Source organism: Lissotriton vulgaris, chromosome 8 (assembly GCF_964263255.1).
Source record: "Lissotriton vulgaris chromosome 8, aLisVul1.2, whole genome shotgun sequence".
NCBI lineage: Eukaryota > Metazoa > Chordata > Amphibia > Caudata > Salamandridae > Lissotriton > Lissotriton vulgaris.
Genome location: NC_141696.1, coordinates 876,862,665 through 876,890,331, shown reverse-complemented (window position 1 = coordinate 876,890,331; position 27,667 = coordinate 876,862,665). Strand labels below are relative to the sequence as shown.

Genomic DNA, 27,667 nt, shown 5'->3' with positions numbered 1-27,667 from the left:
TCACTTTGATGATATCAAGATATTTCTCAAGGTATTTCGAGGATTTTATATCTAAAAAAAATCAGATAAGCAACCATGGCGAATAGGTGGTCTGTTCTACCCATAGCCAACATTGACACTTCAGCTGGTCCTTTGAGTACCGTGGTAGAGACCTAGCAGGCTCATTAGGGAGGCCAATTGCTGCCTGAACAGTGTTAACATATTTAATCCACCCAATTGTTTTGTTCCTGTCTATGGCGGACACTTCGTTAAAAGCAGCAACATAAGGGGCCAGGTTGGGGGTGGTGACCAACCTATAACAAAAAAGCAAGGGGCGCATACTTGCTTGGTCATGTATCGACCTAACTCCCAGGTCCAGTTTCAAAGGAAGGAGGGGGGTGCTATGGGGCAGGGCTACAAGGCTTCTACAAACTTGTTTTCAACTGTTGTTAATTTCCTTGTGTCCACCAGACCCCACAGTTCTGCCCCATAGAGTACACTACTCACAGCCTATGAGCTATAGAGTTTAAGAGCTGGGGCTACGGGCTTCGTATATGATAGGCAAATCTCGCGCCGCAATGCCCCTGCTAGCTGAGAGAATTTTAGGGACGCCTTGTTCAACTGGTTATCCTAGGTCATGGTATGGAAGTCCTGGGACTGCCATACTCACAGTTTCGGTCTGATCACCATTAACACCATCAGTCCGCCTGCCGTTTTTGAGTGTGGGGGTCGGACCGCTACAGGAATGCCGCCTCCTCCGGGTATCAGCATCCCGCTGCGATGACTGAGCAAAAAGGGGCAGGAATGTGCTTGTGGTGCCGATGTGCACTGTCAAGCATATTCTAACTTGCAAATCCCCCGCCCATATCATTGCAGTGAGCCCGCTATGACAAGGGTGGCGGACATGCAAGTAAGGGGACCCCCTGCCGCCTCTGGGCCTGGGGGTACATGCATGGGGTACATGTTGTGCCCCTCTGGAATTGCACCCCTGTTCCTCCAGGGTGTGGCATGAACAACATCTTTGTAATTTGGAAATTATTTTGAAAGCCTTCATTGCCTATTTTATTTACAATATCTGTTTGTTGTGTACTTTTAGGGCAAACGAGCAGGAAAAACTGAATGACACCACCAGCGACAACAGCACAGGAGAGGCACCTCCACAGCTGGATCTCAGCCTATACCTTGGAGTTTATGCAGGTAACACGCTAATCGGACTCGGCCATATGCTTATTTTCAATGAGAGCAAAACCCGATCAGGACCTGGGATGCGGTTTATGCTCTCAGCGCATCAAGTCGACCATGGGCCCCTCCCTTCCTCTCAGTGTAATAGAATATTTTTTGAGAGAGCTGTGGAGGGAGGTGGTTGAGGAGGAAGCAGCTTTTTTAGTGTGAACTGTTTGCTCATCCTGTGACTGAACAGATTTGTGCACATTCAGATTCGAGCTAATTTGTGCGTGCAGGCGCAGTGTTTTAGGAAGGTGAACCATCCGAAGAGCGTTCTGGAAGCCACCCCTGCAGTCCTGTGGCTTTTGTTTCCACTGATGGGTCGTCTAAAGCAAAATATGAAATTATTAAACATCAAATCAAGAGGGATTAGAAATGGATCCATACTCTGTAACTGACAACAGAGACAGTTCCAATTTCGTTTTGAATAAAATTTAGGCACTTCATTGAACTTTAAATTAATCTTTCTAGTGGCAGTGAGGCAAGCCGTTTAAAAATAGCAGAATTACCCACACAGGTGCTCTTTTGTTACTTTAGGGCTGCTGGTAAGATATGTTTTTCCTTAATTAGTCAGGAAGGAGGCAAGTTTCTTATGGAAAGAATTAAAGGTGTGTACAGAAAGTTTGTTTTTCTGCTATTCAAATTGATCACTGACAACAGACGCATGAATACCAGGATTCATATTTCAAGATATTATTTTGCAGTAGTGCATGCTGGACCATATGCAGTGCTTCTACTTCGGTACCTTTTGGAAGATATTACTGTTAAAATAAACATGACCCCTCCCTCTCCTCTTCCATGTTCTATTCATATGGAACTATGACATTCTGACTCCTGGTAGACCGACGACTCTCCTGGTCTCACACATTTTCCACACTACACAATTTACTTGGATGATTGTCTAACATAGTTGTTCCTCTGAGGTATCATGCAGTCTCCAGTAAGACCTCATGTAAGCCAGGTCCTGCAACAACCCTCTACCCATGGTCCTCATTTAATTTCTTTCATTTTGAGCTTGTGTTTTTTAAAAGTCCCAGCCAAGGGCGTAGCTTGGTCAGTAAGTTTGGGGGTTGGGGTGGGGGGAGTAAGCTTCAAATTCTTCAACAATCTCGCAGGCAAATCTTGATAAAATATGTTGTGAGAAGCAGAACCCGAGGGGTGCTTAAGAGGCAGTGGAAAGAGAGAGGAGTAGTAGTACTTGAAACACAATCGTTTTCAAACGAACCAGGTTTTTAAAGGGGAGACGAGAGAGCGCTGAAGTGTGTGTTTGTGCTTTTTTGTCAGTGTGGGCATGTCAAAATTCGGAGTGAACTCCGACAGACCCCTTACCATACCCGACTGAAAGCATCTATACCCAAATATTTACTATGAAGTAAACATTTTTTAGGGGGGTGTAACACCCCAAACAACCCCTCTGAAGCGATGCCCCTGGTCCCAGCAGTTTCAAATAGCGACTGTTAATACCTGTAAACCTTGCGCTGTCTTCACCTGCTTCCGGAATATACAGGAGGTGCACTCAGAACAGTGATAATGACTACTGCTGTTATAACCCAGCATAGGAATATTGATTGAATGTATAGAAAGTAATCAATATTCGTTACAATAGCAAAAGTGAATACACATTTTTATATGTTGAAGGCAGACCCTCTCTCTGATCAGCCTTGCTTAAGGGTGGGATTGCGTTGTTTCCTTCGATCTCCTCCACTTTCAGCCAAAGGAGATGTTCAAGGCAGTCTGGGCTGTTCCTAATTCTCTGGTATGGTGACATTGAGGGGCAGTGGAGTTCGTTTTAACTGGGGTCGCCTAAGGCACCTTGGTACTTTTAGTAAGAGGCTAAGGTTCTGCAACATGCTTCAAGTCTATCCGGCATCAAGAAGCGGTCTGTGGTGACCTTTCAATGACTTGTACCTGACTCAAGAGAAACAAACACATTGTAGCAGCTTGTAGTACTGCCCCTGTGTAAAACAGTCTTCATTTATTCACCAAATATTTCAGGTGGGTGAATAACGACTGCTGCAGTCCCTCTTTGCATCAACTCCTACAAATGGCATCAGAAGCACCATTTTATTTATTTCTGTCACCTTCGGACAGATAAGAAGATAAGGAGCTAATCAATACACATAATGGAGGCACTTGCTGAGTACTAGTGACTGGTAATAAAGTAGTCTTTCTAAGTTGTCCTGTAATCACAACTAAGACAAAATCACGATTCAGCTGTCAGCCAGTAGCTGCCAACTTTTGTTTTGTGTTTTTAAGCTCCCAGCACCATCAAATTGATATTAGAGCTGCTCAGTGTACAGTACAGTACAGAAGAAGTACCAGTAGCTAGTAAGACATTAGGGCGTCACTACGTGCTTCTTTCAGAGCATTTAGGAGTTGCACTCACAGATGTGATAATGACTATTTCGATCATAACTCACAATTGCCTATTTATTCAGCTGACAGAATGTTAAATGTTAAATGTCGTATACTTGTAAAGCGCACAGCTGCCCCAGCAAAGGAGTGTCCCGGCGCTGTATACCGCTGGGGAACCCATCCTGGCTTTCCCTGTGAGATGGTCCCTCCTGGGCAACTCCAAGGTGAAGACAAGCATCCCCGGCGCTGATGGGGCCGTTAGTAGAGATTAAGCAAGCTATTGCCCAGAGTTGCTGAGTGGGACCCATGGTTGGAGTAGGCACCGAGGCGAGAATTATCGAGTCCGCTGACCATGGCCCAAGACCCAAGAAGGAATTAGTACAAATATTAGACTAGCAAAAGTGAATATGCAAATGTATGTGTTAGTGCTGCACCATCTCCACCATCTGCCATGTTCAAAAGAAAAATCACATTTTCCCATTGTTCTACTCCACTCTCACCAAAAGAAATGTACAATGGTGAGTGCTCTGTTCACAATTCTCTGGTATCCTAACATGGAGAGGGCAGTGGTGTGTGGCTTGACTCGGGACGCACATTGTATCTCTAGGCCTAAGGAACCGCAGCCCAGAACAAGGAGGACTTATGTCTCACTCAAGAGGGAGGGCTCGAGATTTTCACAAACCTGAACCAAACATTGGTACTGCAGGAGCCTGTGGTTTCGGTATTTGAGCTCAGCTAATTCAAGTGTATTTCTCTTTCAGAAGGGTTTGTAGTACATATGAAAGTAATCTGCTAGGGGTTAGCATGGTACTTTCGTGTTATGTTGATATTGTCAATTGTTAGGCTACTCCTAGGTATCCAATTGAGTGAGGAACCCCTTTTGTGATGTGAATATTTCCATAGCGTTGTTGGTTAGAGGTAAAAATAGCTTAGAGCCTGATTACGACTTTGGCGGTGCTGCGTCTGCTTTGTGCCAGTACAGCACTGCTGAAGTCTTGCTAAGACCGTCCGCCTGATTACGAGTTAAAGTCATGCAGGTGGTCGGTCATTTTGTCGTTCCCATGGCGGTGGCCTGAAAAAGGGCACCGCAATGGGAATATCAAAAAATTTCCAGCACAGCATGGACTGGAACTGGGGTGCAAGCAGACAGGTGGGGGGGGGGGGCACATGTTGTGCCGCTCTGAATGCATCCCCATGGCGGCCCTGTAGGGCCCCCTTTGTTTCCCCACCACCAGTTTTTCATGGCGGGCTCACTGCCATGAAAAGGCTGGTGGCGGAGGAGCTCGAAAAATACTCGGCGGGACTGCGCTAGTCCCATTCAGCATATTGTATTGCCCCTCCACCGCGCCAGTGCCAGGGAACACCAGTTCCCTGGCAGCACGAAGCCTGCGGTCCACCGCCAGAACCACACAGAAAGCTGTAATCTGGCGGTCGGGTCACCCAGACTCGTAATCAGCCCCATAGATTTATATGTTGTTATATTTCTAAAAGGTTGCAGATAAAGGAGCCACGCGCTCTTCTTCTAAATACAAAATCTAAGTGGTCAGTGAATGACAATTATTCTGATGCAGGTGATTGATGTAAATTAAATTTGGCGATTAGATTTATAAGAAAATGTTGTTAGTATTGGTATTTTACTTACTGATAATGCGCTTTGAAAAGCAATCACCCTATTTGTTTGTGACATGATGTCCTTGTGTGTTGAGTTGTAATTGGACAGAGAAGGTAGACATGCATAGTGATGGTTCTGACACATCATGGGGTTAAGTAGTCACTCATGTTGCCCTGCGTGATGTGGGGCATAGTTACACCGAGATCGGACTTTGCTCAAAGCACATCTTCTAGAGAGGGGGTCAAGGGAGTGTATATTAATGAATGGCTTATTTATGCATTGTGGATTATTAATATTGTAAATGTGGCGTGCTGGTGTGATGTGGTTTGTACACACCCCCAAAGTCATGCACACATTGTTCCATAACTCCCCTATCCTTTATACCCCCGACCACTACGGCACCAGAATCAAAACAAAATGAGTTGTTTGAGCACTCACTGTTCATCTTTTTGTCAGCTTCAGTGAGCCAATAGAAATGCACAGAACAAGTGCCATGATCTAAAGTCATTTTCACATGACACAAATTTGTCAAAGATGTTCAGAAACCAGAGAAGTGTTTCCCCTGTTGTATGACAGTCAGTACCGTGCATGTGACAAAGTGTGTGATTAAGTAAATCAGAGTAACGATACCGATGAGGTTCGGGGAAAATAAATATGTCAGTGAATAAAATTGATTTGAATGCATGTGTTGTATTGCTTAGGAGAGAATTTTCGAATAGTTCATTTTAAAATTCCTTTCATTTTTTTGGGTCAGGTTTCACATCCTCTACAGTCCTGGCTGGTGTGCTGAGAAGTGTACTGGTCTTCCAAGTGCTGGTTAGTGCTGGACAGACCCTTCATAACCAGATGTTTCAGTCCATTCTACGCGCTCCTGTCCTATTTTTTGACAGAAACCCAATTGGTAAGCTATTTAAGTAGAACAATCATGAGATCGTGAATGTGAGAACATGTCACATATACTTATCTATTATTCATGCAAGCCTAGTTTTTGATGTATTCAGATTACCATTCGCCTGGGACATTTTGTAGCCTAATTAATGTGGCTCTATAAGGCTGCTTGAAATGTGGGTTGAAAGCATCGGAAGCATACACTATTTTCAAACTGGTTTGTTAGGTACCAACATTTAGGGAACTATAAGGGCCATATGTATCAACAACCTGATTTGCGATTCTCAAATAGCGATTTTTTAGAAATCGCTATTTGAGAATCGCAAATAGGGATGTATGTACAAAATCGCAATTTTTTAGTGATTTCTTAGTATTCCTTAATTGCGATTAGCAAATTGCGAATCGCAATAAAGGAATACTTTCCCATTCATTTCTAAGGGCCAGGAGGTCCATAGGAATGAATGGGAAGTTATTCTGAATTTGCGATTCGCAATTTGAGAATCGCAAATTGAGAATAATTTCAAGGGTGCAGGGGTGTCCAAAGGACACCCTGTTGCACCCCTGAAATAAGCATGGGTGCACATGTGGCGCACATATATTCCCTAAGGGCATGTATGTGCTTCACATTGCACTTTGAAAAATGCGAAAAAGTGCATTTTTCAAGGAATTCGCAAATTACCACCAACTTGAAGTTGGTGGTAATTTGTGATTCCTTAGGGACAATTTGCATTTTTTTATGCTTCTTACATTGCATTTAAGGAATCGCAAAATTTGCGATTGCTTAAATGCAATCGCAAAATAAGCAATCGCAAATTTTGCGATTCCTTATTTTGCACATAGATTTCTTTGAAACATACCATTTAGCACGAATGCGTTCGCAAACGCCGAAATTCGGCGAATTTCGGCGTTTGCGAACGCATTAGTGCTTGATACATACGGCCCTAAAAAGGCTACATAAAGTTGGGTATGATGGTGCTTTAGTCTCCCTAGGAGCAAACAATTGTTTCCCATTTTCTTCAGGTCTTTCCAATCTCTGTATTTCGTGTTTCACATCTCACCTTCGTGGTAGAATCCTTACTAATGAAATGCCTCGCGGTTATGGTTAATCCCTTTTTAAAAGATCCTTGGCACACAGCTTTCAGTGAGTTTTTGTTTTATTCAAAGTTTTGCTGCAGGGAGTAGAAACAAGTGTTTCGCAAGAAGTTTACATTTTCGAGCAGACATACACATGGTTCTGCAAAACTGAAATTCAGATCACTGGGTCTTGTTATACAGGAGGTTCCCTTTTAAGCCCCTTCATGCGCAATATGATTTGCGGAAACAATGACGTTCAGAGGATACATATATATAAGAGAAATCAATCAGATAAAAAAAGAGCAATTTGGAAATATGTATACATAAAATCATTTGTAGAAAATTTCACCATCAGGCATGACACTGAATTATGTTAATCTGCTATAATCCCATTTACATGATAGCACTATTTTATTGAAAGTGTGTCACAAGGGTTTATTAGTTAAAATCTATTTATATATAGAGGGAGTTTGATTAGTTTAATTTGACAAATACCAGGGTTCAAAAATATTTCCAGCACGGCCGACATCAGTTATTATTTTTTGTTTACCACAGAACGACTGAATGACCATAATAGGCCACAGACACTGTGCTTTTACAAGCCACTTTCTGTTTTGTTTGCCTGGCGCATGACTGTGTTACACAACTCCGCTTTCAAGAACAGTGACAGCATGTGACAAAGTTACTACTTTTAGCCTAGCCTAAGGCTGATCCTGAATTGTTTAAATAACAAATTTTATTTGAGAATCTTTTTTTCCTCGTCCAGCAGCTGCACATTCTCTAGTATCTTCTCGTGTGTATGAGTTTTACCCCTGTTGTGGTACTGATCCCCCTTACCACTGTCTGGACCTTCCATAGACAAGAAACAATACAAGCAGTAACTCTCCAGCCTGGGCAGATTAACCATGAAAAGTTGTTTGCCATGTCCCATCCTGTGGTCCTGTGGATCAAGTACACGAGGAACATAAATTGTGGGTAAGCGGGGTAATGCCGCAAACCTAGGTTCACTGCAACTTGATCGTTGCTCACCAATGGAAAGGAATACATGGAAAACAAGCTATACTAGATGTATGTACTTGTCATTTCGTTTAACACCCCATGTGGATCCTAGTTAGCGAATAGTGCCTTTCACATTGGAGTGTGATGAAGTCAAGAGCGGCCCTTGCAGGTAAAGGCGGTGATGCGGGGTGGGGTTATTCGACAGATGACGACAAGGGACAATTAATTATTTACTTAATTTTCCCTCGTCATCATCTGTTGAATTCTCCCCCCCCCCACACTTTTACTGCACTGGCCTCTCCCGGATGAAGTGTTCAAATGATAGTGTTTGCAGTCATTGTCATCAGGTTCCTGTGGCATGTCAGGTCATGATTATTCGGTGTCAGACTCTATATCAGGGGAGATCGTATCAGCGTCACACTGTACATTAATCTGCTTGTGTTACTTCTTGCATTGATGCTCGCTACTCTGCACTCTTTCTCTGTGATTGCTTGCTCTTTTGTTGTCTTCACTGCTGTTTATTTTCCCTCTGGGCTTTGTCAGATCGTGTTAAGCAGCTTGTTTAACTAGATCTAATCATGTAGTTTAGGTTAAATGAAAAAGAACCACATCGAGTATATATAAAAATAGTTCTATATATTACACAACACTCACTAACACAGTGGTATATCTCCTACCCGGAGATATAAACACAAATACACAAGGATACTTCAATTGTAACAGGTAAGTAAGCACAAAATACAGTGGTCTCCAGGGGGAGACCAAGCCATATATTAGGAAAGTGGAATGCGAACTGCAACCAAAGTTGGAACTTGCACCAGGAAACTCAGAGGAGCTGGAGATACAAGGAATCACCCAAAGTAAGTACTGCGGTACCTACGGAGGCTGTGTGCAGAGTGGAAACACAGCCGTATGTCCAACAGAAGTCAATGGGGAAGTCGTGGTTGCTGTTTTAAAGAAGGACCCTTCCCAGTGGACCCTGAAGAAACCCTATGGAAGGCAGAAGGGTGGAGAGTCACCCCACCAGTGGATACCCCAGGAACCAGGATGCCTACACCAGGGAAGCCGGTGCATAGGTGCAAAGTGACGTCGGAAACTGCTGTAGACCACAATGGGAGACTTTAGTAGAGATGCAGCTGGAAAAGACTATGCAAGAGTCCAGGGGAATTCAAGGGTGGATTCTTTAAGAGGAGAATCTGTAAGAAGAGGGGACAGTGTCTAAGCCACTTGTATGTGATCAGGAGGCACAGAAGAGCAAGGCCCACCAATGACGGATAGTACAAAGGAGTTGACGATGACCTTGTCGCTGCAGCTGTGAGGACCAGGTGATGCTGAGGAAGACAAGGAGCCGTGCACGAGACGTACCATGTCGGAAGTCGAGAACCAGGGGGTCGGTGTCTGGGGGCAGCACCAACAAGCCTTGGCTGCTGCAACAGGTGTGGAACAGCAAATAAGGAGCAGCATCAGAACCAGCGAGTTCCATGGGACTCACCACCAGCAGGGGAGTCAGAGCAGGCCCTAAGCAAGCAGGGGAGTCCACTGACGCAGGAGACCCACAGGTCGATGACACAGGAGTCACAAGAGGACCTCGAACAGCTCACCAAGAAGGAAGGCCCACAATGCAGTGGATGCAGTGAGGATGCTGTACTTCGTAGGAAGAGATGCTGGAGGCTGGACCTTCTTGTAGCTCAAAGATCTCTGGAATGTAGAGTCAACAAACCTTGGCAACGGCAAGTCAACGCAATGCCCAGGGTTTCAGTCCCAGCAGTTTCAATGAGGGATACTGGCCTCAAACTTTCTGAGAGGACAGGTCAGGCCTCTAGGGAGTTGCAGAACGACCACCTGTGTTGCTGAGCCTTTCCAAGTCGGTGGGACGTCAGGAGCAGCAGACCTGTCAGCTCCATTGCAGTGCCTGCAGATTCAGGAGAGTGACTCCTTCACTCCAATGGAGATTAATTCATACGTCCTTGATGCCCACAGGTCTGTTGAAGATCCTGGAAATAGCACAGACACAGATGATGAAGAAAACTTGCAAAACAGCAAGTCCCGAAGCTGCAGGAGTCTTCCTTGGTGTTGTCTCAGTTCCAGTCAAAGTCCTGCGCAGATGGTCGAATTGTAATGTGGTTTCAGGCTTAAGACTTGTCCCACATAAATCTGAGGACCCACCCACAGGCAAGCCCTTAAATACTCTAGGAAAGAGGTTAGGAGTTAGGACAACTCAGGGGTCTATCCCAGAGGAGGGGCTGGATAGAGGGGAGGATACTCCCATGTCCTTTGTCCAGTTAAGCGCTGTATTGGGAGCCAAGGGCCTCCCTGAACTGGTTTCAACTGGAGTATGCAAGGAGAGCACTGAATGTGCTTTTCAAAGTAGTTTGGTGGCGTTGGCAAGCACCCTGACCCCAGCCCAATGCACTAAGTCCTGTCTGGGGTCGTAGTTTTACCTCCCTGTGACAGGACACCTATTGTTCTTCCTTCCCCTGCTTGAGCTTGGCTCAGCAGAAGGAGGGTAGAATTGTGTCTCGGCTCGGCAGCAGCATTAACTTGTTGTCAGACCCTGAAAAGCTGTAACCGGGAGTACAGGGCGGGTACACCAAGGGAGCCTCCCAGTACACGGGACCATACTTCCAACACTGGAATCAGTGTTGGGGTATGATTCCAAAATGTTTGATACCAAACATAACCCGGTTTGGTGCAGCCAATATATAGTTAGACATCTCGTAATGACTGATGTCCATTATATGTATAAAAATGGCTGACCGCATGTAGAAAGCCTGGAGAATCGACTCGGGGGTTTGTAGGGGTTGTCCTGCTCATGCATGGACACCCTCACACTTATAACCGAGCACCCTGCATTCAGGACTGAAAGGCCTGCTAGAGGGGTGACATAGATTTTAAGTGTAGTGACCTCAGATATTAGGAAACATATATCTGTCGTGATACGTGCAGGCACCAACTCGCGCAGGCTGCAATGGCTATCTTGTAGTCACAGTTTGAGTGGTCACTCGTGGGTGGCACAATACATGCTGCAGCCCATGGGGGACCCCTGCTGTACCTCTGCCCTGGATACCTTAGTGCCATATACCAGGGACTGACAAGAGTACACCAGTAGCCAATTGTGTAGGTACGGAAGTAATTACCAAGTAAAATGTAGGGAGGAAGCACAGTGACTAGGGTCCTGATCTGCAGGATCCCAGTCAGACTAGTCAAAAAAAGCAGACTGACACCAGCAAAAAGTGGGGGTAACCATGAAAGCAGATCCTACTTTCCTACAGTTATCACCATTATTTTTTTGTTCTATTTTTTTTGTCTCGCTCTCATGAAATATTGGTTGTTCTAACTCAAGCCAATTTCTGAATCTAAATCAGCCCTTTTCAGTCTGAAATTCTCCCTCTTAGTGCTGTGTGTTTCCAAAGTTCGTGAGGTGTGCAGTTGTTGATCAGCGCTTTTATTTCCGACTGAAACTGTTCCCTTTTGAGTTTATAAAAAGTAGTTGCTAATATTATGAGGCACCAGAAGGAAGTCTCATTGCTGGATTTCTTCCTGCTTTTTGATTGTTTTCCTTGTGCAGCCCTTAATTCCCATTAAATAGTAAAGTGGGATCCCTTTGTATACTCTTTATTTAGTGTGGCAAAAATAGGGTGGAAGGGCCAGATGTACGACCCTGGAAATTTGCGAGGCGCTATTTCCAATGTACAACAGTGTATTTCACACTGTTAGTGATTCCTAATGGGGTCGCAAATAGAGAGGCTCATGAATTTTAATGAGCCTCTCGCAATTTGTGACCCCATTGGGAATGGCAGGCCCTCCCAGGTATGGTGGCCTGCTGGGCTTAGCAGACCACCATGTCTCGGTCTGCTTTTAAATAAAGCAGTTTTTTTTAATGCAGCTATTTTCCTTAAAGGAAAACAGGATGCATTTTTAAAAAAATTTAAAATGAACCGTTTTCGTTTCATTTTTTAAGGGCAGGCAGTGGTCCCTGGGCTGTCGTTGGCGGTCAGACTGCCATTGTAAAGAATCCCAAAGTGCTTCAAATGCCTCCTCAGGGATAGTAAGTGCTGTATAAATGCATTAGCATATAATGCAATGGTTTCCTTTTTTTCTGCTGGTTATTTGTCTGCCTGGTTTGAGACCGGCCCCCTGGTCTTTGGTTCACTTATTTTCTCTGGGTCAGACCACAGTTGAAACCTTAAGACAGCCAATTAACCTACAGGGGTACATTGTATTCTATGCCTCCCAGTGAATCTTCGTATAATTTTGATGAGACCCTCTTTAACAATCTATTTGTTGGCCTGGGCTATTACTTTCAATTCCAATTGTTTTCTAAAAATGACCTCATGTGTCCTTACAATGTGCGGTGTGCTCTGGGTATGACCCCCTTTGTTCAGAATCAGTGGTGTAACACCGTCTCAATCTATAGACTATCAGTCTCTCATTTTGGATAGGAACCAGAGTGTAATACCCTGCCCCTACTGCAGGCTGGTGATCTATGAATCCTGATTCGCCGAATGAGCCACCTGTTTGTTAGGATGTCCTCTCTTTGTCTTGGAGGCCTGGTGTGTAGGGAGTATTCAGGAATGCCACCACCCTTTCCTAGCCACTCCCTTTATTGCTGATTTTAACTTGTCTGAGCCACCACCAGAGAGTGAGGTCAGATGGCGCTTCTAAATCCTTTTAATTGATTCCCGTACGCCAGGAGTGGCCACACTCAGTTCTTCTATATCGGGATTACTGTGTGTTCTCGCTGTCCGGCAGCAGGAGCTCCGCCTTTTACTTTCCCAGAGTTCTGTATTCCCCGGCAGGAAGGGGTGAACATTCTCCTGCTGCTTTGGTCCCTTGCCTGTTCTGCCAGCTCCCAATCAGTCCACTCCTATCGCCTGCACTTTCCTGCTGCTAAAGCGGCAATAATGTTTTCGCCGTTGTTGATAATATGGCCCCTTGTATTTTTTTTGTAATGAAGGAGTAGTGGCCACTCAATGACATACACATATTCTCAATTTTCTTCCACAGTCACTTAGTCATGGGTAATTGTTACGCCCAGTTCTAGGTCAAATACATCTCTAAATGAAGGATTGTGTGGAACCTCCACACTGCATTCTTGCAAAAAATAACAATGTAACTTCAGTTTTCCCTCACTGTAGCAAGTCCGCAAGATGGTGGCGAAAGCTGCATGAAGTGCTGCTTGACAGAGACAGCCAGCCCAGGTGCTTTCCACGGCTCACCGGAACATGCTTGAAGTAGACCAATCTTGCTTCTACTCCTTGTGTCTTGTACTTCTGGTCTGGTACCATTCCTCCTGATGGATCTTGCTGAGAGAGTGGACTTTTTTTCAAAAAGTTTGACATTTCTTCCCCTGATGATTACACATTGAGTAGCAGTTTCATGGGCTTTGCAAGCTACCTAAGTCTAAAGGGTGTATTCTGGCTGTTACACTCTGTGAGAAATTGGGTTGTTAGTTGAGGGAGGTAAAATCCTACTAAAGTAACAGCCACAATCAGGGGGAACCACAAAGTCAGTAAATTAACCTGTAATTAACCCACTGATAGCTGTCTCAAACGCAGTCAGACTTAGCTTCAAGGGTATGTGTAAAGTATTTATGCAGCAGACTAACAGTATTAAATGGTTAACACGACACAAGGAAAATTCCACCCCAATTTAGGAAAACAGAGTAAAATGTAATAAATTATTTGACACCAAAATGACAAAACTTCAATTAGTAAAACCAGTTCTGCCAGCTCCCAATCAGTCCACTCCTATCGCCTGCACTTTCCTGCTGCTAAAGCGGCAATAATGTTTTCGCCGTTGTTGATAATATGGCCCCTTGTATTTTTTTTGTAATGAAGGAGTAGTGGCCACTCAATGACATACACATATTCTCAATTTTCTTCCACAGTCACTTAGTCATGGGTAATTGTTACGCCCAGTTCTAGGTCAAATACATCTCTAAATGAAGGATTGTGTGGAACCTCCACACTGCATTCTTGCAGAAAATAACAATGTAACTTCAGTTTTCCCTCACTGTAGCAAGTCCGCAAGATGGTGGCGAAAGCTGCATGAAGTGCTGCTTGACAGAGACAGCCAGCCCAGGTGCTTTCCACGGCTCACCGGAACATGCTTGAAGTAGACCAATCTTGCTTCTACTCCTTGTGTCTTGTACTTCTGGTCTGGTACCATTCCTCCTGATGGATCTTGCTGAGAGAGTGGACTTTTTTTCAAAAAGTTTGACATTTCTTCCCCTGATGATTACACATTGAGTAGCAGTTTCATGGGCTTTGCAAGCTACCTAAGTCTAAAGGGTGTATTCTGGCTGTTACACTCTGTGAGAAATTGGGTTGTTAGTTGAGGGAGGTAAAATCCTACTAAAGTAACAGCCACAATCAGGGGGAACCACAAAGTCAGTAAATTAACCTGTAATTAACCCACTGATAGCTGTCTCAAACGCAGTCAGACTTAGCTTCAAGGGTATGTGTAAAGTATTTATGCAGCAGACTAACAGTATTAAATGGTTAACACGACACAAGGAAAATTCCACCCCAATTTAGGAAAACAGAGTAAAATGTAATAAATTATTTGACACCAAAATGACAAAACTTCAATTAGTAAAACCAGAGTAATGTAGTTTCAAAGATTCAAGGTAAATAAAGCACCTTAAAGCGCATAGTACCACTCACAGTTATCCGGTCATTCAAGCCCGGTTGAAAGTCACAGGATCAGGCCGACTGCAATGGAGTGTGGACCAGATACAAGGACCAGATTAGGCCTGCTAAAAAAAGTTGCCTTCTAAATGCCAGCTCAAAAGGTTTTGTTCGCATGAAGGAAGCTGGGAGGAGCATGGAGAGCGTTGCGGATGGCCGTCGCTGTACCACAGAGAGTAGGCCAGGCGTCATGGATGGTCATCAGTATAGCGCAAATATCCTATCTAGTGTTGCAGACGGTTGTTGCTGGAACTTCGCGTTGGGCTTCACCGCAGACTGTCAGTGCTGTAACGCGAAGTGCAGATCTTGCTTTAGCAGTCTATAGCAAGAAGAGTCGGGTTTGACTTAGCTTCGCGTTGGCAATTGGCAACATCTTGGTATGAGCGGGCTTGTTTGTGGTTGACACGAGCCAAAGACGTCAACATTCTACCTTTTTGAAGCAGAGGAGTGCACTCTACTCTGATGCCAGTCAAGGGTCCAGGACCTAGGGAGGCACCTCTTGGGGTCAGGTATTCACTCTTGCAACCGTCAGAAGGGCTCAGGCAGTTCCAGTTGCAGGTCCAGGCAGCAAGTCTGCTGGGCAAGTCCAATCTTCCTTCTCAGCAAGCAGGAAGGTGGGCCTCAAGCAGCAAAGCAGCAGGACATACTTCTTTTTCAGTATCAGAGGGGTTTCCTTTGATATCGGGCATCCACTTTGAAGTGGGAAAAGCTTCAGAAGTTTCCAATAGAGAGGTGTGTAGAATTTCCTGCCTCCTTGTCCGGGTCCTAGTCTGTCTGGGGTACAGTAGGCTAGTGTGAAGTCCTTTGTGTGTGAGCTGGGCCAGTGCCTTTGAAGTGCAAGGATGGTAGGTGAAAGCTCCGCTCCCCCCATTCTGCCAGGATTGCCCATCCTGTCAACGTCCCGATGATCTATTGTGATTCTGTTTGGAAGGAGTACACAAAGTCCAACTTCCAAGTACGCCTAGTCATATGACTCAGCAACAGACTGCAAGCCCCTAATGATCAGGACAAGAAAATGAAAACTTTCTAAAAGTGACTTTCAGAATTGTAACTTAAAATATAACTTTACCATTAAAGAGGATTTTACATTTCAATTCCTCAGACACCAAACATGAATTTTCTATTTTTACCCAAACAAAAGTTATTACTTATCAAATGCAATAAGGTAACCCACTCTTATACTACAGGAGATGGGGGGGGCTTGCAACAGCAGAAGATAAATGTGAGAGTTTTTCACTCCCAGGACATGTAAAACTTAAACGTACATATCTAACCTTTTAAATACAATGCACTCTGCCCTCTGGAAAATTTAGGGCCTACCCTACAGGTGACTTATATGCATTAAAAATGAACTTTTAGACTTGGCAAAAGGTTTATTTAGCCAGGTCTAAATGGCACTTTAAAACTGTACTCACAGGCTGCAATGACATGCCTGAGACATGTTGTACAGGACTACTTAAGTGGGTGGCTCAATATGTGCTGCAGGCCCACTAGTAGCTTTTAATGTACAGGCATTGGGTACAGGCAGTATCAATTTACTAGATACTTAGAAGTAAATTAAATGTACCAATTGGGTGTAAGCCAATGTTATCATGCTTAAAGGAGAGAGCACAAGCACTTTAGCACTGGTTAGCCGTGGTAAAGGGCACATAGTCCTAAAAGCTAACAAAAATGAGTTCCGAAAAGAGGAGTTTAGGGAGAACCTTGCAGAGAGGGCTAAGTCCCACACCCCCAGAGGAGCCATGACCTTTACAGCACTATGCAGGAAGCAACAGAGTTGTTCTTAATGAAATGTCTCATTAGCACCACAGCTGCACATTCTCAGTGTGTTGCAATCTGATAAACTGTGCCATTCTGTTGTACTTTGTCAGTATCATGCACTTTGTCATACTATCAGTCTGCTAATCTGTTGCACTCTGCCACACTCCATGAAACATTGCCAAACTGTGTTACAGTATGACAGTCTTGTGCTGTCCTTCGGTCCCTCAGTTGCATTTTATGCACTGATAGCCCATTCCAGTCTGTCAGTTACGTTTGCAAGCCATGAATCAAATACATATATCAAAGCGAGTGTTACCAATAAGTAGTAATTCAGACTAACTACTTAAAAATCAATGTCATCATAAAATATGTAAATCAACCTATAACTGTAAAAATTAGAAATACATAGCAAGAATGCAGCTTTAAAGCATTGGAGCAGAACCAGCCTACGTTTACATTTTTTCAAATCCATGGAGGTTAAATGATTTTCATTTTTCATAGAATCATGGGATGGTGAGCTGAAACCAGAATTTGAACCTGTTTCGCCATTTTAAAAAGTAAGCAGGCTTTAGCACTGGGCCCAGCTGCACCCATAATTCTTGCTTGGTTTGGCATTCGGTATTTATTTATTTATTTGTTTATATTTAATTTTATAAAGCGCGCAGCTACCCGGAGGTTTCCCGGCGCTAAACCAACAAGGGTGGTGTGCATGTCGCAAAGATTATTGATTGAATAGCCAAGTTTTTACATCTCTGCAGAACTGCAGATAATTGGGTTCAATCCGAATAGACAGAGGGAGAGAGTTCCACAGGGATGGTGCCAGAAAAGCAAAAGATCGACCACCCATTCTGGCTCTCCTCGTCCTAGGAATTTGAAGTTTATGTTGATTGGATGAACGAAGAGTGCGGGAGGGAAGGTACAGATGAATTAAAGATCTCAAATACTGAAGGGCCTTGCCAGTATTAATTTTATGTATAAAACAAAGAGCCTTAAATTTACAGCGACTTCAATGCATAGCCAATGGAGGCTACGACGGTACAGGGACGTGGAGGACTTGTAGGGTAGTTTACACAGCAGACGAACTGCCATGTTCTGGACCGTTTGTAATTTACGGATTACCTCTTTGCCCACTCCCAGAAAGAGAACATTACCATAGTCCAGGCGAGATGATATTAACGCCTGGACTACGGTTTTCTGGGTGTCCAAAGGAAGCATCCAAGTGATTTTCTTCAACCATTTGAGAATGGTTATACAAATGGAAGAGACTCTAACAGCATTGTCTCTAATCTTAACGCATTATGGCTTCTTTGATATATATTGCCAACAGACTTGGTAGAAGTAAGTATTTATCAGAGACGTACCGCCCTATTGGGCAATCAGGCAGTGCCCGACAGGCTGGTCTGACAGTCCGTGTTTGGGCCGTTTTTTGCCTTTTTTTGGGCCTGTTTTATGGTCCGATGGGCCGGAGCTTATATTAAAACAAACATTGCCTACAGCAAGCACAAATGCAAGCAGTCTCCCATACCTCCCAAAAACGTACAAGCTTATGTATGAGCGCTTTGTGTCATGCTTTGCACCACGCAATGTGGTACATGCATGATGCAAACCTCAGTCATATTTATGAAGCCACGCAAAACCACTCTGCATGGCTTTGAATGGCTTCACAAATATTGAGTAAAGCAACAACATAACGCAAATTTCTGCATTGCCCATCTCTGCACAAGGGAGGTGTTCCATCGGCATTATACAGCACACACAGAAAGAGGAAAAAGCCTCTCTGAATTGTTCTTCCTGCACAAAAACAATTCTACAGGCAATGGAGGCAATCTTGCACCATGGTGTAAGGGTGCCTGTATTGGTGCTAGGATACCGAAATGGTGCCAGCGAAGGGGGAAAGGACAGGGATGCATCATATTGGATCAATACGGGGCATTCCTGTCCTTTCCCTGTAACTCAGGGCAGTGCAGCAAGATAATTTGGTGTGCTGCCCTGTGCAAGACCTCCCAAGAATATGTCCCTTAATATGTCTTTGCAAGTTCAAAACTGCCATCGCTTGTAAAGGCCACTTTTTTAGTTATTTAGGGCCCGATGTACGTATCAAAATACCGGTCGGAAACGGCCGAAAATACCAATTTTCGGCCGTTTCCGAACGGTATTTGGATATTGATATGTAGGGGCATGTCAAAATACAGAATCGGTAATTTTACCGATTCTGTAAAATACTGAATCGGTAAAAATACCGAATCTGTATTTTGGGATGTAGGTAGCACTGAAATCAGTGCTACAGGGGTGTAAGAATTCATAATTTACCACCAACTAGAAGTTGGTGGTAAATAATGAAAACCCTCTAAAAAACATTTTTTTTTTGCTTTTTAAACAGTACCATATTGCAGACATACATGCCCTTAGGGCATGTATGTCTGCAACATGTGCACCTATACATAGTTGAGGGGTGCAACAGGGTATCAAGTGACACCCGCCACCCTTCAATGTTTCCTTAAATTACCGAATCCCATTACTATGGGCCTCCAGGCCCATAGGAATGAATGGCAATTACCGAATCGGTATTTACCGATTCGGTAATTACTGAATCATTCTGATTCGGTAAATAATTCGGTAAATATACCTACATTCCGATTGCCAGTTCTTAAATACCGAATCGGTATGATTCGGTATTTAAGAATCCGTAATCTGGGATTACCTACATCGGGCCCTTAATTCACTAAGGGGGCCACTTTTACTTTGGTTCCCGAGACTGTTTTCTGTCCCAGTTCTACCCTGGTATTTAGAAGGATAATTTCATAAGACAGGTGGGATCTATTGACTTTTATTCCTGTTTTCAGTTGTACTCAGTGTCTGGATTCTTAGCACTGGATGTAAGTTGATCTTGGTGACAGGACGTTGTAGGCAGATTGGCAGCTGTATGGAGAGAAGTTGCGTAAGAGTCCTAGTCAAGACGGCAAGGCCGATCTATTGGAAGTATTATTATGGGATACCACAAAGGACTGAAACACCATTTGGAAGTCATGTGTTGGAAGAGTGGATCTGAATCAACCACAGAGTAGTTGGAACTGAGAAGATTTTGTAGTTTGTTTTATTGTTTAATGTATACTGCATACAAAATTTTACAACTACCCTACAGATCTAGCTTGGGGTTCGATAGATGGTGTGCTTTTCCTCTAAGACTAATTACCTAAAAGTTGAGTGAGATGCTGGCTAGATGTTGAGATATTGAAACTTGCAAGTGCGTTTACTCTTTGGTCAGATTTCTCTGTCCGATTTGTGATGATGAGAGGGCGAGAAGCTCTTGACAGTAAGTAACTATGTTGTTTATATTGTAGTATCTATATAGCTCTTCATACTGCGGGAAAGGAGGTGGCGGGACCCCTAAACGCTGTGAAATGATATACAAATGTATGATTAAATGCAGGGCACAAGTCCTATAAAAAGAAGTGTGGGGAATGACCAAGTTAGGCAGTATGCAAGTGACATCATGACGCGTGCCAACACAGCACATGTCGTCACGACGCCCCCCCACATGGCATCACAGGAAGTGACCTCACTGGAAGACTCTGCATTAGGATGAGTAGCGCTATAAAAAAAAAATAGTGTTATTTATATTGTTATTTGTGTAAATTCTGGGACAAACCACCCTATCTGACATTCTAACAGTGCCTTCACTTATATACAGGGATTGAAAAAAGTAAAAAGCATGCATTTCCTAAGTATCTGTGAAGAGATAACAAGCTGTGTGCTTTTGTTTCCTCTCCTGTGCATTTGCATTTAATTGAGAGGTTCCAGGCGCCTCCCGTCTGATACTCGATCAAAAGTAGGCCTGATGGCCCCTTAACTTCTGCCTTCATCTTTGGCACAGCTGGAGGTGTAAAAAAAGCCCCCTAGCCGCCTGCACGTTGCTGCTGAGATTGAAAAGTAGATAACTTGCAGGAGTTGCTGAACGTGTCTTAGTGTATGAAAATGACACTGGGACAAGTTCAAAATATTTTTGTGGTGCCCAACTTCTTGGCAGGGGGAACGGCGTCCACCCTGTGAAAATAGTGGGTGGATTCAGTGCACCCGCGTGTTCCCCCTGACTCGTGCCCTGATTAAATGAACATGTTCGTATGTAAAGGGTTGGAAAATAGCCCTGACCTCCAAAATAAAAGTGGTCCCCATTGGTGAATCAGATAGCTAAAAAAGTGGCCCATGTTTGCCAATTGGAAGTTTTTAACTTGTAAATCTGTGTATATATTTTGCGAGGTATGGAAGACCGAATGGATTTCAGCTTGCCGCTGGCAATGTGTTTGGTAAAGTTAAGGAAATCAGCCTTACGAAGCAGCACACTAAACCATAAAACAGACTCACACGGTCAGAGCAGCCTCCCTGGCTCTAACTGATGCCCCTAAATAAAGGCCAGACATGCAGCATTGCAGCTATTACACTGTCGCTAATAACAGTAATAAAGACGGTGGGGCAGATTTATGAGGCTCTTGCGCCTCTTTGCGCCGCAATTGCGTCACTTTATTTGGCGCAACGGCGGCGCAAACAATGCGCCCTATTTACAACGTGACGCATCTAGGAGATGCGTCACGTTGTAAAGCCCTGCGCCATAAGGAGGCGTTCGTGCGCGGGGGCGTTCCTGCGCAGGAACGCCTCCTGAAAGTGGCTGAGTGAAATCTATGAGATTTCACTCAGGCACGTTCAGGCCAAAGCTGCGTCAAAACCCTGCGCCTGGTTGAAGCAGGCGCAGGTCTTGACGCAGCATTGTGAAGATGGGGCACCCCCGAGCCTTGGTGGAGCTGCGTCGCACTTGCGACGCAACTCCAGCAAGGCGCCACCTTTCCGGCACAGATGCGTCACGCATCTGTGCCGTTTTTGCACCATGGTGCGCTGCATTATAAATGCGGCGCACCATGGGTGGCGGAGCTGTGGCGCACTGTGGCGCACATTAACTGGCGCATCCCTGGGGATGCGCCAGTTAACATAAATCTGCCCCGGTATGTTTTAAGGATGTTTTTCCGTACCGCAAGTTAATGGGCCACGGGCGCACAAAACATTGACTTACGGGTTTCTTCTCTTTTAGATCAAAACAAAGCCCATATATATGTCTACAGGAGTTCCGCTTTCCTGCTTCACAAATATGTCTGTAGCTGTTTTCGGCTTTGGGCACTAGAGGGCAGCATGAGACGCTGTATGCGAGGCTGCCGTGAAAGTGCTATTGCCAGGATCATAATAGACACGCAACCTTTGCTTAATTTTTTTGTAGTTTTATATTGCGTGAACTTACCTAGGGGCATCAGAGCGTTTTTCAAAAGAAGCCGTTTACGTTACATGTTGTTTAGGCACGGCCCGTATCAAGTAAAGCGAGCACTGAGAGCTGCAAGATAAAATATAGCCTCTGCCAATGTTTGGGACTGACTAGTGTCTTAAATAGTTGAGGAGCTGCAGCAGCTCTGTTTTACCACTTTAGAAGTGGTAAATGATTCCTTGTCACGTCCTTTAAAGGCATGGCATGTGCTGCTTTTGATTGGAAATATAGCAGCAACGAGATGACGTGTAAAATAAACGACATAATACAATACGAAGCGACATAACAGAATTAAAACAAAAAAGGCATGTTACGAAAATAGTCAAAACAGAACAAAGCACAACGGAAGTACAACGCAACAAAATGACAGTGCTATAGTGCAGCACAAAACCACAGCAGCACAACAAATGGAACCCGTTTACAAAATTCGACATAGCAACTGCCCTCAACCTTTCTTATCGCATATTAATTACCGCCTCCAGAACCCTGTTTTCAAAGTATGGTGGAAGGTGTTTGGAGTTAGCACTGCCTTAACTTACCACCAAAGACATGAGTAAATTTGTGATCTGAACAAGGCCAAGAATCGAGCCTAGTTCCGAAGTTGCAAAGTTCTCTCTCTCTCTCCATCTCTCTCTCCAAGGGGTCGATTCACAGAGCTAACTTGAGACAAAATCCTAAACTTACTTGGTATTCACAGAAGTTAGGATTTTGTCTTAAATTTGTCTTTTAAGACAGACTTAAAACAGACTTAAGTTAGGATTTTGTCTTAAGTCTGTCTTAAGTCTGTCTTAAGACAAACTTAAGACAAAATCCTAACTTCTGTGAATACCAAAAGTAGTAAGTTTAGGATTTTGTCTTAAGTTAGTTCTGTGAATCGGGCCCTATGTGTGCAACCTATATTATATTTTAAGTGCATAGATTTTGTCTAGCACTGTTAATTGTATTTCAATTTACTGAATGTAGTACAGGAGTACAATCCATTCTTGTGGCGAGCAAAGACGGACAAACATATCTCTTACCTTACAGGAGAGATGAAGGGCATGGAGTAGGCAGGGGGTGAGGAGAGAGCTCGGGGAGGGAAGGAGAGAGAGACATTGGTTATCAGAGAACACTAATGTTATTCTAAGGCAATCCGCTCGCTGCTGCAGGAATCCTTTCTAGAGCACTCTGGACACCTGAATTTCAACAGACACAACAGATAATGCTGGTAGTGGCTTGCTGGTTGCACAGTCGTGCTTATAAACAAATACGCCTCATTAACACATGTGTACACCACAAGTTGCCTGCATACTTTCTACCAACTCCTTGCTGCTTAGGAGCACTGCCACTTCTTGATGAGGCGTGAAACTTGAACGTTATGACGCAAACGCACCCCCCCCCCCCCAAAAAAAAGGGGCCACATTCACAAAACACTACTCAAAGGGCCACGTGTATGTACCTTTTTTAAGGTCGCAAACTGCCCGATCCGCAGACTCGTGCCGTTTGCGACCAGAAAAAACGCTTTCCAATGTACCAAACCCTTTTTTGCAATTCTGTAACCTATTACTGAATCGCAAAATGGGTTAGCTATTTGCTATTGAGAAGGAGCGTGTATGGGACATCCCTTCATAATACCAATTCGCATTGGTATGTAGGAATGTTTTGTGACCGAAAAGCGGTTGCAAAAGATTGCATTTTACCACCTACTTCAAGTAGGTGGTTTGCAGAAAATCACAATTAGGTAATCTCTATAACAAATGTTGATACATGTGGCCCAAAGAGTAATCTTTGCGTATCTGGCCTATGCTGTGAAGCATGTATGTAATTAACGCTTACTTCTGGTCATAACTAATGACTGTTTATCAAATTAACAAAGCTTTACGACTTACACATGAGAAAAATATGCCTTTTTGAGTGAGCAGGTGTTAGTGAGTGCAAATAAAGTTGACTTACACACCTATCCTTAAACCAACGTGTGAGGGGGTTAAGTACTGTGTAGAGTACACATGTCCAGGGTCAGGAAATTTGAAGCATTTTTATTTATCTTTCGATTGTCTTTCTTCCTTTAGAAATAATTTTCCTTCACATATCTCTTTTTCTTACAGACTCACTGTTTATAAATAGGATTATGGATGCACTTTCCCACCCTTTCTGCAGCACTTACACATCGATGTGCTGAAAAGTATTGGAATTATCAGTATGTGTGAACAATAGGACAGTGTTCATTCTGAGCATGAATGAAATGTAACGTAAACATAAACCTAAGACTGCAGTCTTGGCCTGAGTAATGTAGACTTGCAGTAATGGTTTCCTTGTGAAATATGCACGAGCAATACAGCTGCAAGTTAGAGCTCTATCCAGGTGTAAGTCCAGCTTTAACCTGGGGAATCTTTTGTGAACACAAGGAGATGATGGACGGAGTGCTGAAACATTTCAGACACTCACCCCCAGTCACAGATTTGGGTTGAATCCATCATCATTCTTTAGCTCACTTCGCCACCTCAGTTCAGACCCAGCTATATGCAAATCAGTCTTGACCCTGTGCCTCATGGGAACAGTCCAGCCAGAACTGCCCAGCCATCCTGGGCAATGCCGGACTGGCCGTAGCGGGCACTGGGCGTTTCCCCGGTGGGCTGCCAGGATGGGGACCGGTTTCCGGCCCCTTGAGGCTGTTTTTGTTACCAGGGGGCGGCAAAATCAGCCCCTGTAACAAAATCACCCAAAAACGGCCCTAACGAACAGCTTAGCCGCTCCCCCCCTCCTTCCAGGGGAGCTGGCCGAGCGGTTTGCCAGGACCAATTTCTGTTCCCAGTCCGGCCCGGATCCTAGGACCAGTTTCGGGCAAACAGCCCTTTTCAGCCAGGCTAGCTTGAATCCAGTGTCAAAGTGATCAAGGGACTCACGTCTGGGCATACCCTGCCAACTAAGGGTGAACCAAGCAAACACAAGGAGATGATGAATGGAGAGCCAAAACTTTTCAGACACTCACCCCCAGTCACAGATCTGGGTTGAATCCATCATCCTTCTTTAGCTCACTTTGCCACCTGAGTTCAGACCCAGCTATATACAAATCAGTCTTGACCCTGTGCCTCATGGGAACAGTCCAGCCCGAACTGCTAAGCCAGGTCTTCCCTGGACCGGAAACAAGCATCCTGGAACCGGTTTCTGGGTAACACCCTTCATCAGCCAGGCTAGCTTGAATCCAATGGCAAAGTGAGCAAGGGACCCACGTCTGGTCATACCCTGCCAACTTAGGGTGAACAAAGCAAACACAAGGAGATGATTGACGGAGCGCAGAAACTTTTCAGACACTCCCCCCCCAGTCACAGATCTGAGTTGAATCCATCATCCTTCTTTAGCTCATTTCGCCATCCAGTTCAGACACAGCTATATGCCAATCAGTCTTGACCCTGTGCCTCATTGGAATAGTCCAGCCCCAACTGCCAAGCCATGTCTTCTCTGGACCGGAAACAAGCATCCTGGGACCAGTTTCAGGCTAACAGCCCTCATCAGCCAGGCTAGCTTGAATTCAGTGGCAAAGTGAGCAAGGGACCCACGTCTGGGCATACCCTTCCAACTTAGGGTGAACAAAGCAAACACAAGGAGATGATGGAGGGAGTGCTGAAACTTTTCAGACACTCACCCACAGTCACAGATCTGGTTTGAATCCATCATCATTCTTTAGCTCACTTCGCCACCCCAGTTGAGACACAGCCATATATGCATCAGTCTTGACCCTGTGCCTCATGGGAACAGCCCAGCCCGGACTTCCAAGCCATGTCTTTCCTGGACCGTCTTTCCACCTGTACCACTCCTGCCGAGAAATGTCAAGAAGATCAGGAATGAATGGGCCTAAGTCATCCTTATGGCTCTGGACTTGATTTGAAGAGTTTGGCATCCTAAGCTGTTGAGCATAGCCATTAGTCCTCCTATCAGGCTGCCTCTTCAGGAGGATCAACTGTCACAGCAGCAGGGGAGGGTTCTCCACGCGAGCCTGGCAACGACCCTCCTTCATGCCTTGAGACTGAGTGGCGGCAGATGACAGCTTTCAACCTTCTGCCCGAAGGTAGCAGTGTTATCTTGGCAGCCCGGCGTCCCTGCAGCAAGACGGTACAATCCTGGCACTTGGGCAAGTTTGTTGCAGGGTGTGGAGAAAAGCGAGTTGACCTCCTTTCTGCTCCCCTTTCTCAGGTCCTTCTACCTATTCTTTCTCTTGCCAAGCAGGGCTGTGCTTTGGGCACTTTAAAGGCCTACCTTTCTATCTTAGCCTTTCTGCGGTTTCCAAATCAGCTATCCCCGTTCAAATCTCCTGTTGTGAATAGGTTTTGAAAGGTCAGCAACACATTTCCACTTTCACCCTAATCATGCCTCAGTGGGAACCTCAGTCTGATAGAGACTACTAGCCGCACATTCCTTAACATAGAATTACCCCCAGGTGTGAGACTGGATTCCGGAAAACTTTTCTGCCACAGCATCCTTGCGCGCCAGCGGGACGGCACCACGTGACTCCGCCCTGATGTCGTCCGCGCTGGTGACGTCAGCGAGGATACATAAGTCCCAACCCGGCGCACCTAAATCAGTTTTTTCTCTTTCTGCGTGCAACGCAGATGTGTATTACTGTCCGGGCCTGTTTTCAGGCCTTCCATTCTTTTATGCTTTGGTGTTTAGTGGAACGATGTGCGAATGCCTTCGGGCTTCAAGACGTGTACCTCCTGTGCACGTCCCATGTCGGCGACGGACCCGCGTCCAATTTGCATGTGGTGCCTGGGAGAGCACCACTACTCAGAGAGCCGCGATGTCTGCCAACACCTTAAGCCCAAATCGCGGCGGGAGCGCCGGATGAAGTTGTTGTCCGCACGCTTATCCAGGTCGGTGTCGTCCCAGCGTCCATCCCCTACCTCGGAGGCAAGGAGCCTCCGCTTCGTCTGCGGAATCGCCTTTCGCCGCGGCCCTTTGGGCGTGGCTCACCAGCTGGTAGGTCTTTAAGTATGTCTCCGACGCCTTGTTCTCCGCCATCCCTACAATATCAAATATAGTTGAGTTGGGATAAATGGATATTAATCACTGCATGATCCCTACTCTCAGGATTGTGTTATGAATTATTTAAAATACCATTAGATAATTGTGGTCACCTAATACTTATTATGAAACCAGGCTTGTTAGAGAGCACTTTTAAATAATATTTTCTTTAACCAAATATTAGAGTATAGGTACTAATTAGTTTGTATTTTGTGTAGCTCCTAAACTTGTGCAGTGTTTGATAATTTATCAACCAAGTCTTAAAGAGAGACCTTATTTTTTATGTTCTGCTGTGTTTAAATATAATTGCCAAGCCAGCAACTGGTAATTATCCGCCCAAGTGTCCTGCTGACAGCCAGTACCTCAAGTAAATGAGACTTGCAGTGTCCCCTATTTAATTTTGTCATATATGTGCAACTAACTTCAGTGAGAAAGTTAGGCCTCTGGTGCATGTGTATGATAGAAATTCAAAACATGTGGAGGCTCAGCTAGTGTTTATAATGTCATGGCTCTATGTACTGGCACCACAAAATGGAGGGTCACTTTGGTAGGCATGTAATCACAGACATTCATGCCCTGGTGTACACCATCCCCTAGGATGCATGCACACCCTCTTGTGCATATTTGTTTCTGCTATACACAAATGTTTGTGTGAGCCACCTCCAGGATACTAATTCATCCTTTGATGCACGCGTATGACCACTTCTTCCCCAGACCTCTGTGTGCAGCCTCCCCAATGGTACCAGCTTCTCTTCTACTGCAGAAAAAGATCAGGGTGAA

At 44.7% G+C, this 27,667-nt stretch overlaps 1 protein-coding gene across 2 annotated transcripts in view; it reads left to right on the top strand.

Moving 5' to 3' along the window:
• Window positions 1-27,667, top strand: part of ABCC4 (ATP binding cassette subfamily C member 4 (PEL blood group)) — a 1,668,368-nt gene that overhangs the window by 892,044 nt on the left and 748,657 nt on the right. For both annotated transcript variants that reach the window (XM_086934802.1, XM_086934803.1), the window contains exons 18-19: window positions 1,076-1,176; window positions 5,925-6,071. In XM_086934802.1, the coding sequence (XP_086790928.1) occupies window positions 1,076-1,176; window positions 5,925-6,071 (248 nt within the window). The remainder of the gene's footprint in view (window positions 1-1,075; window positions 1,177-5,924; window positions 6,072-27,667) is intronic.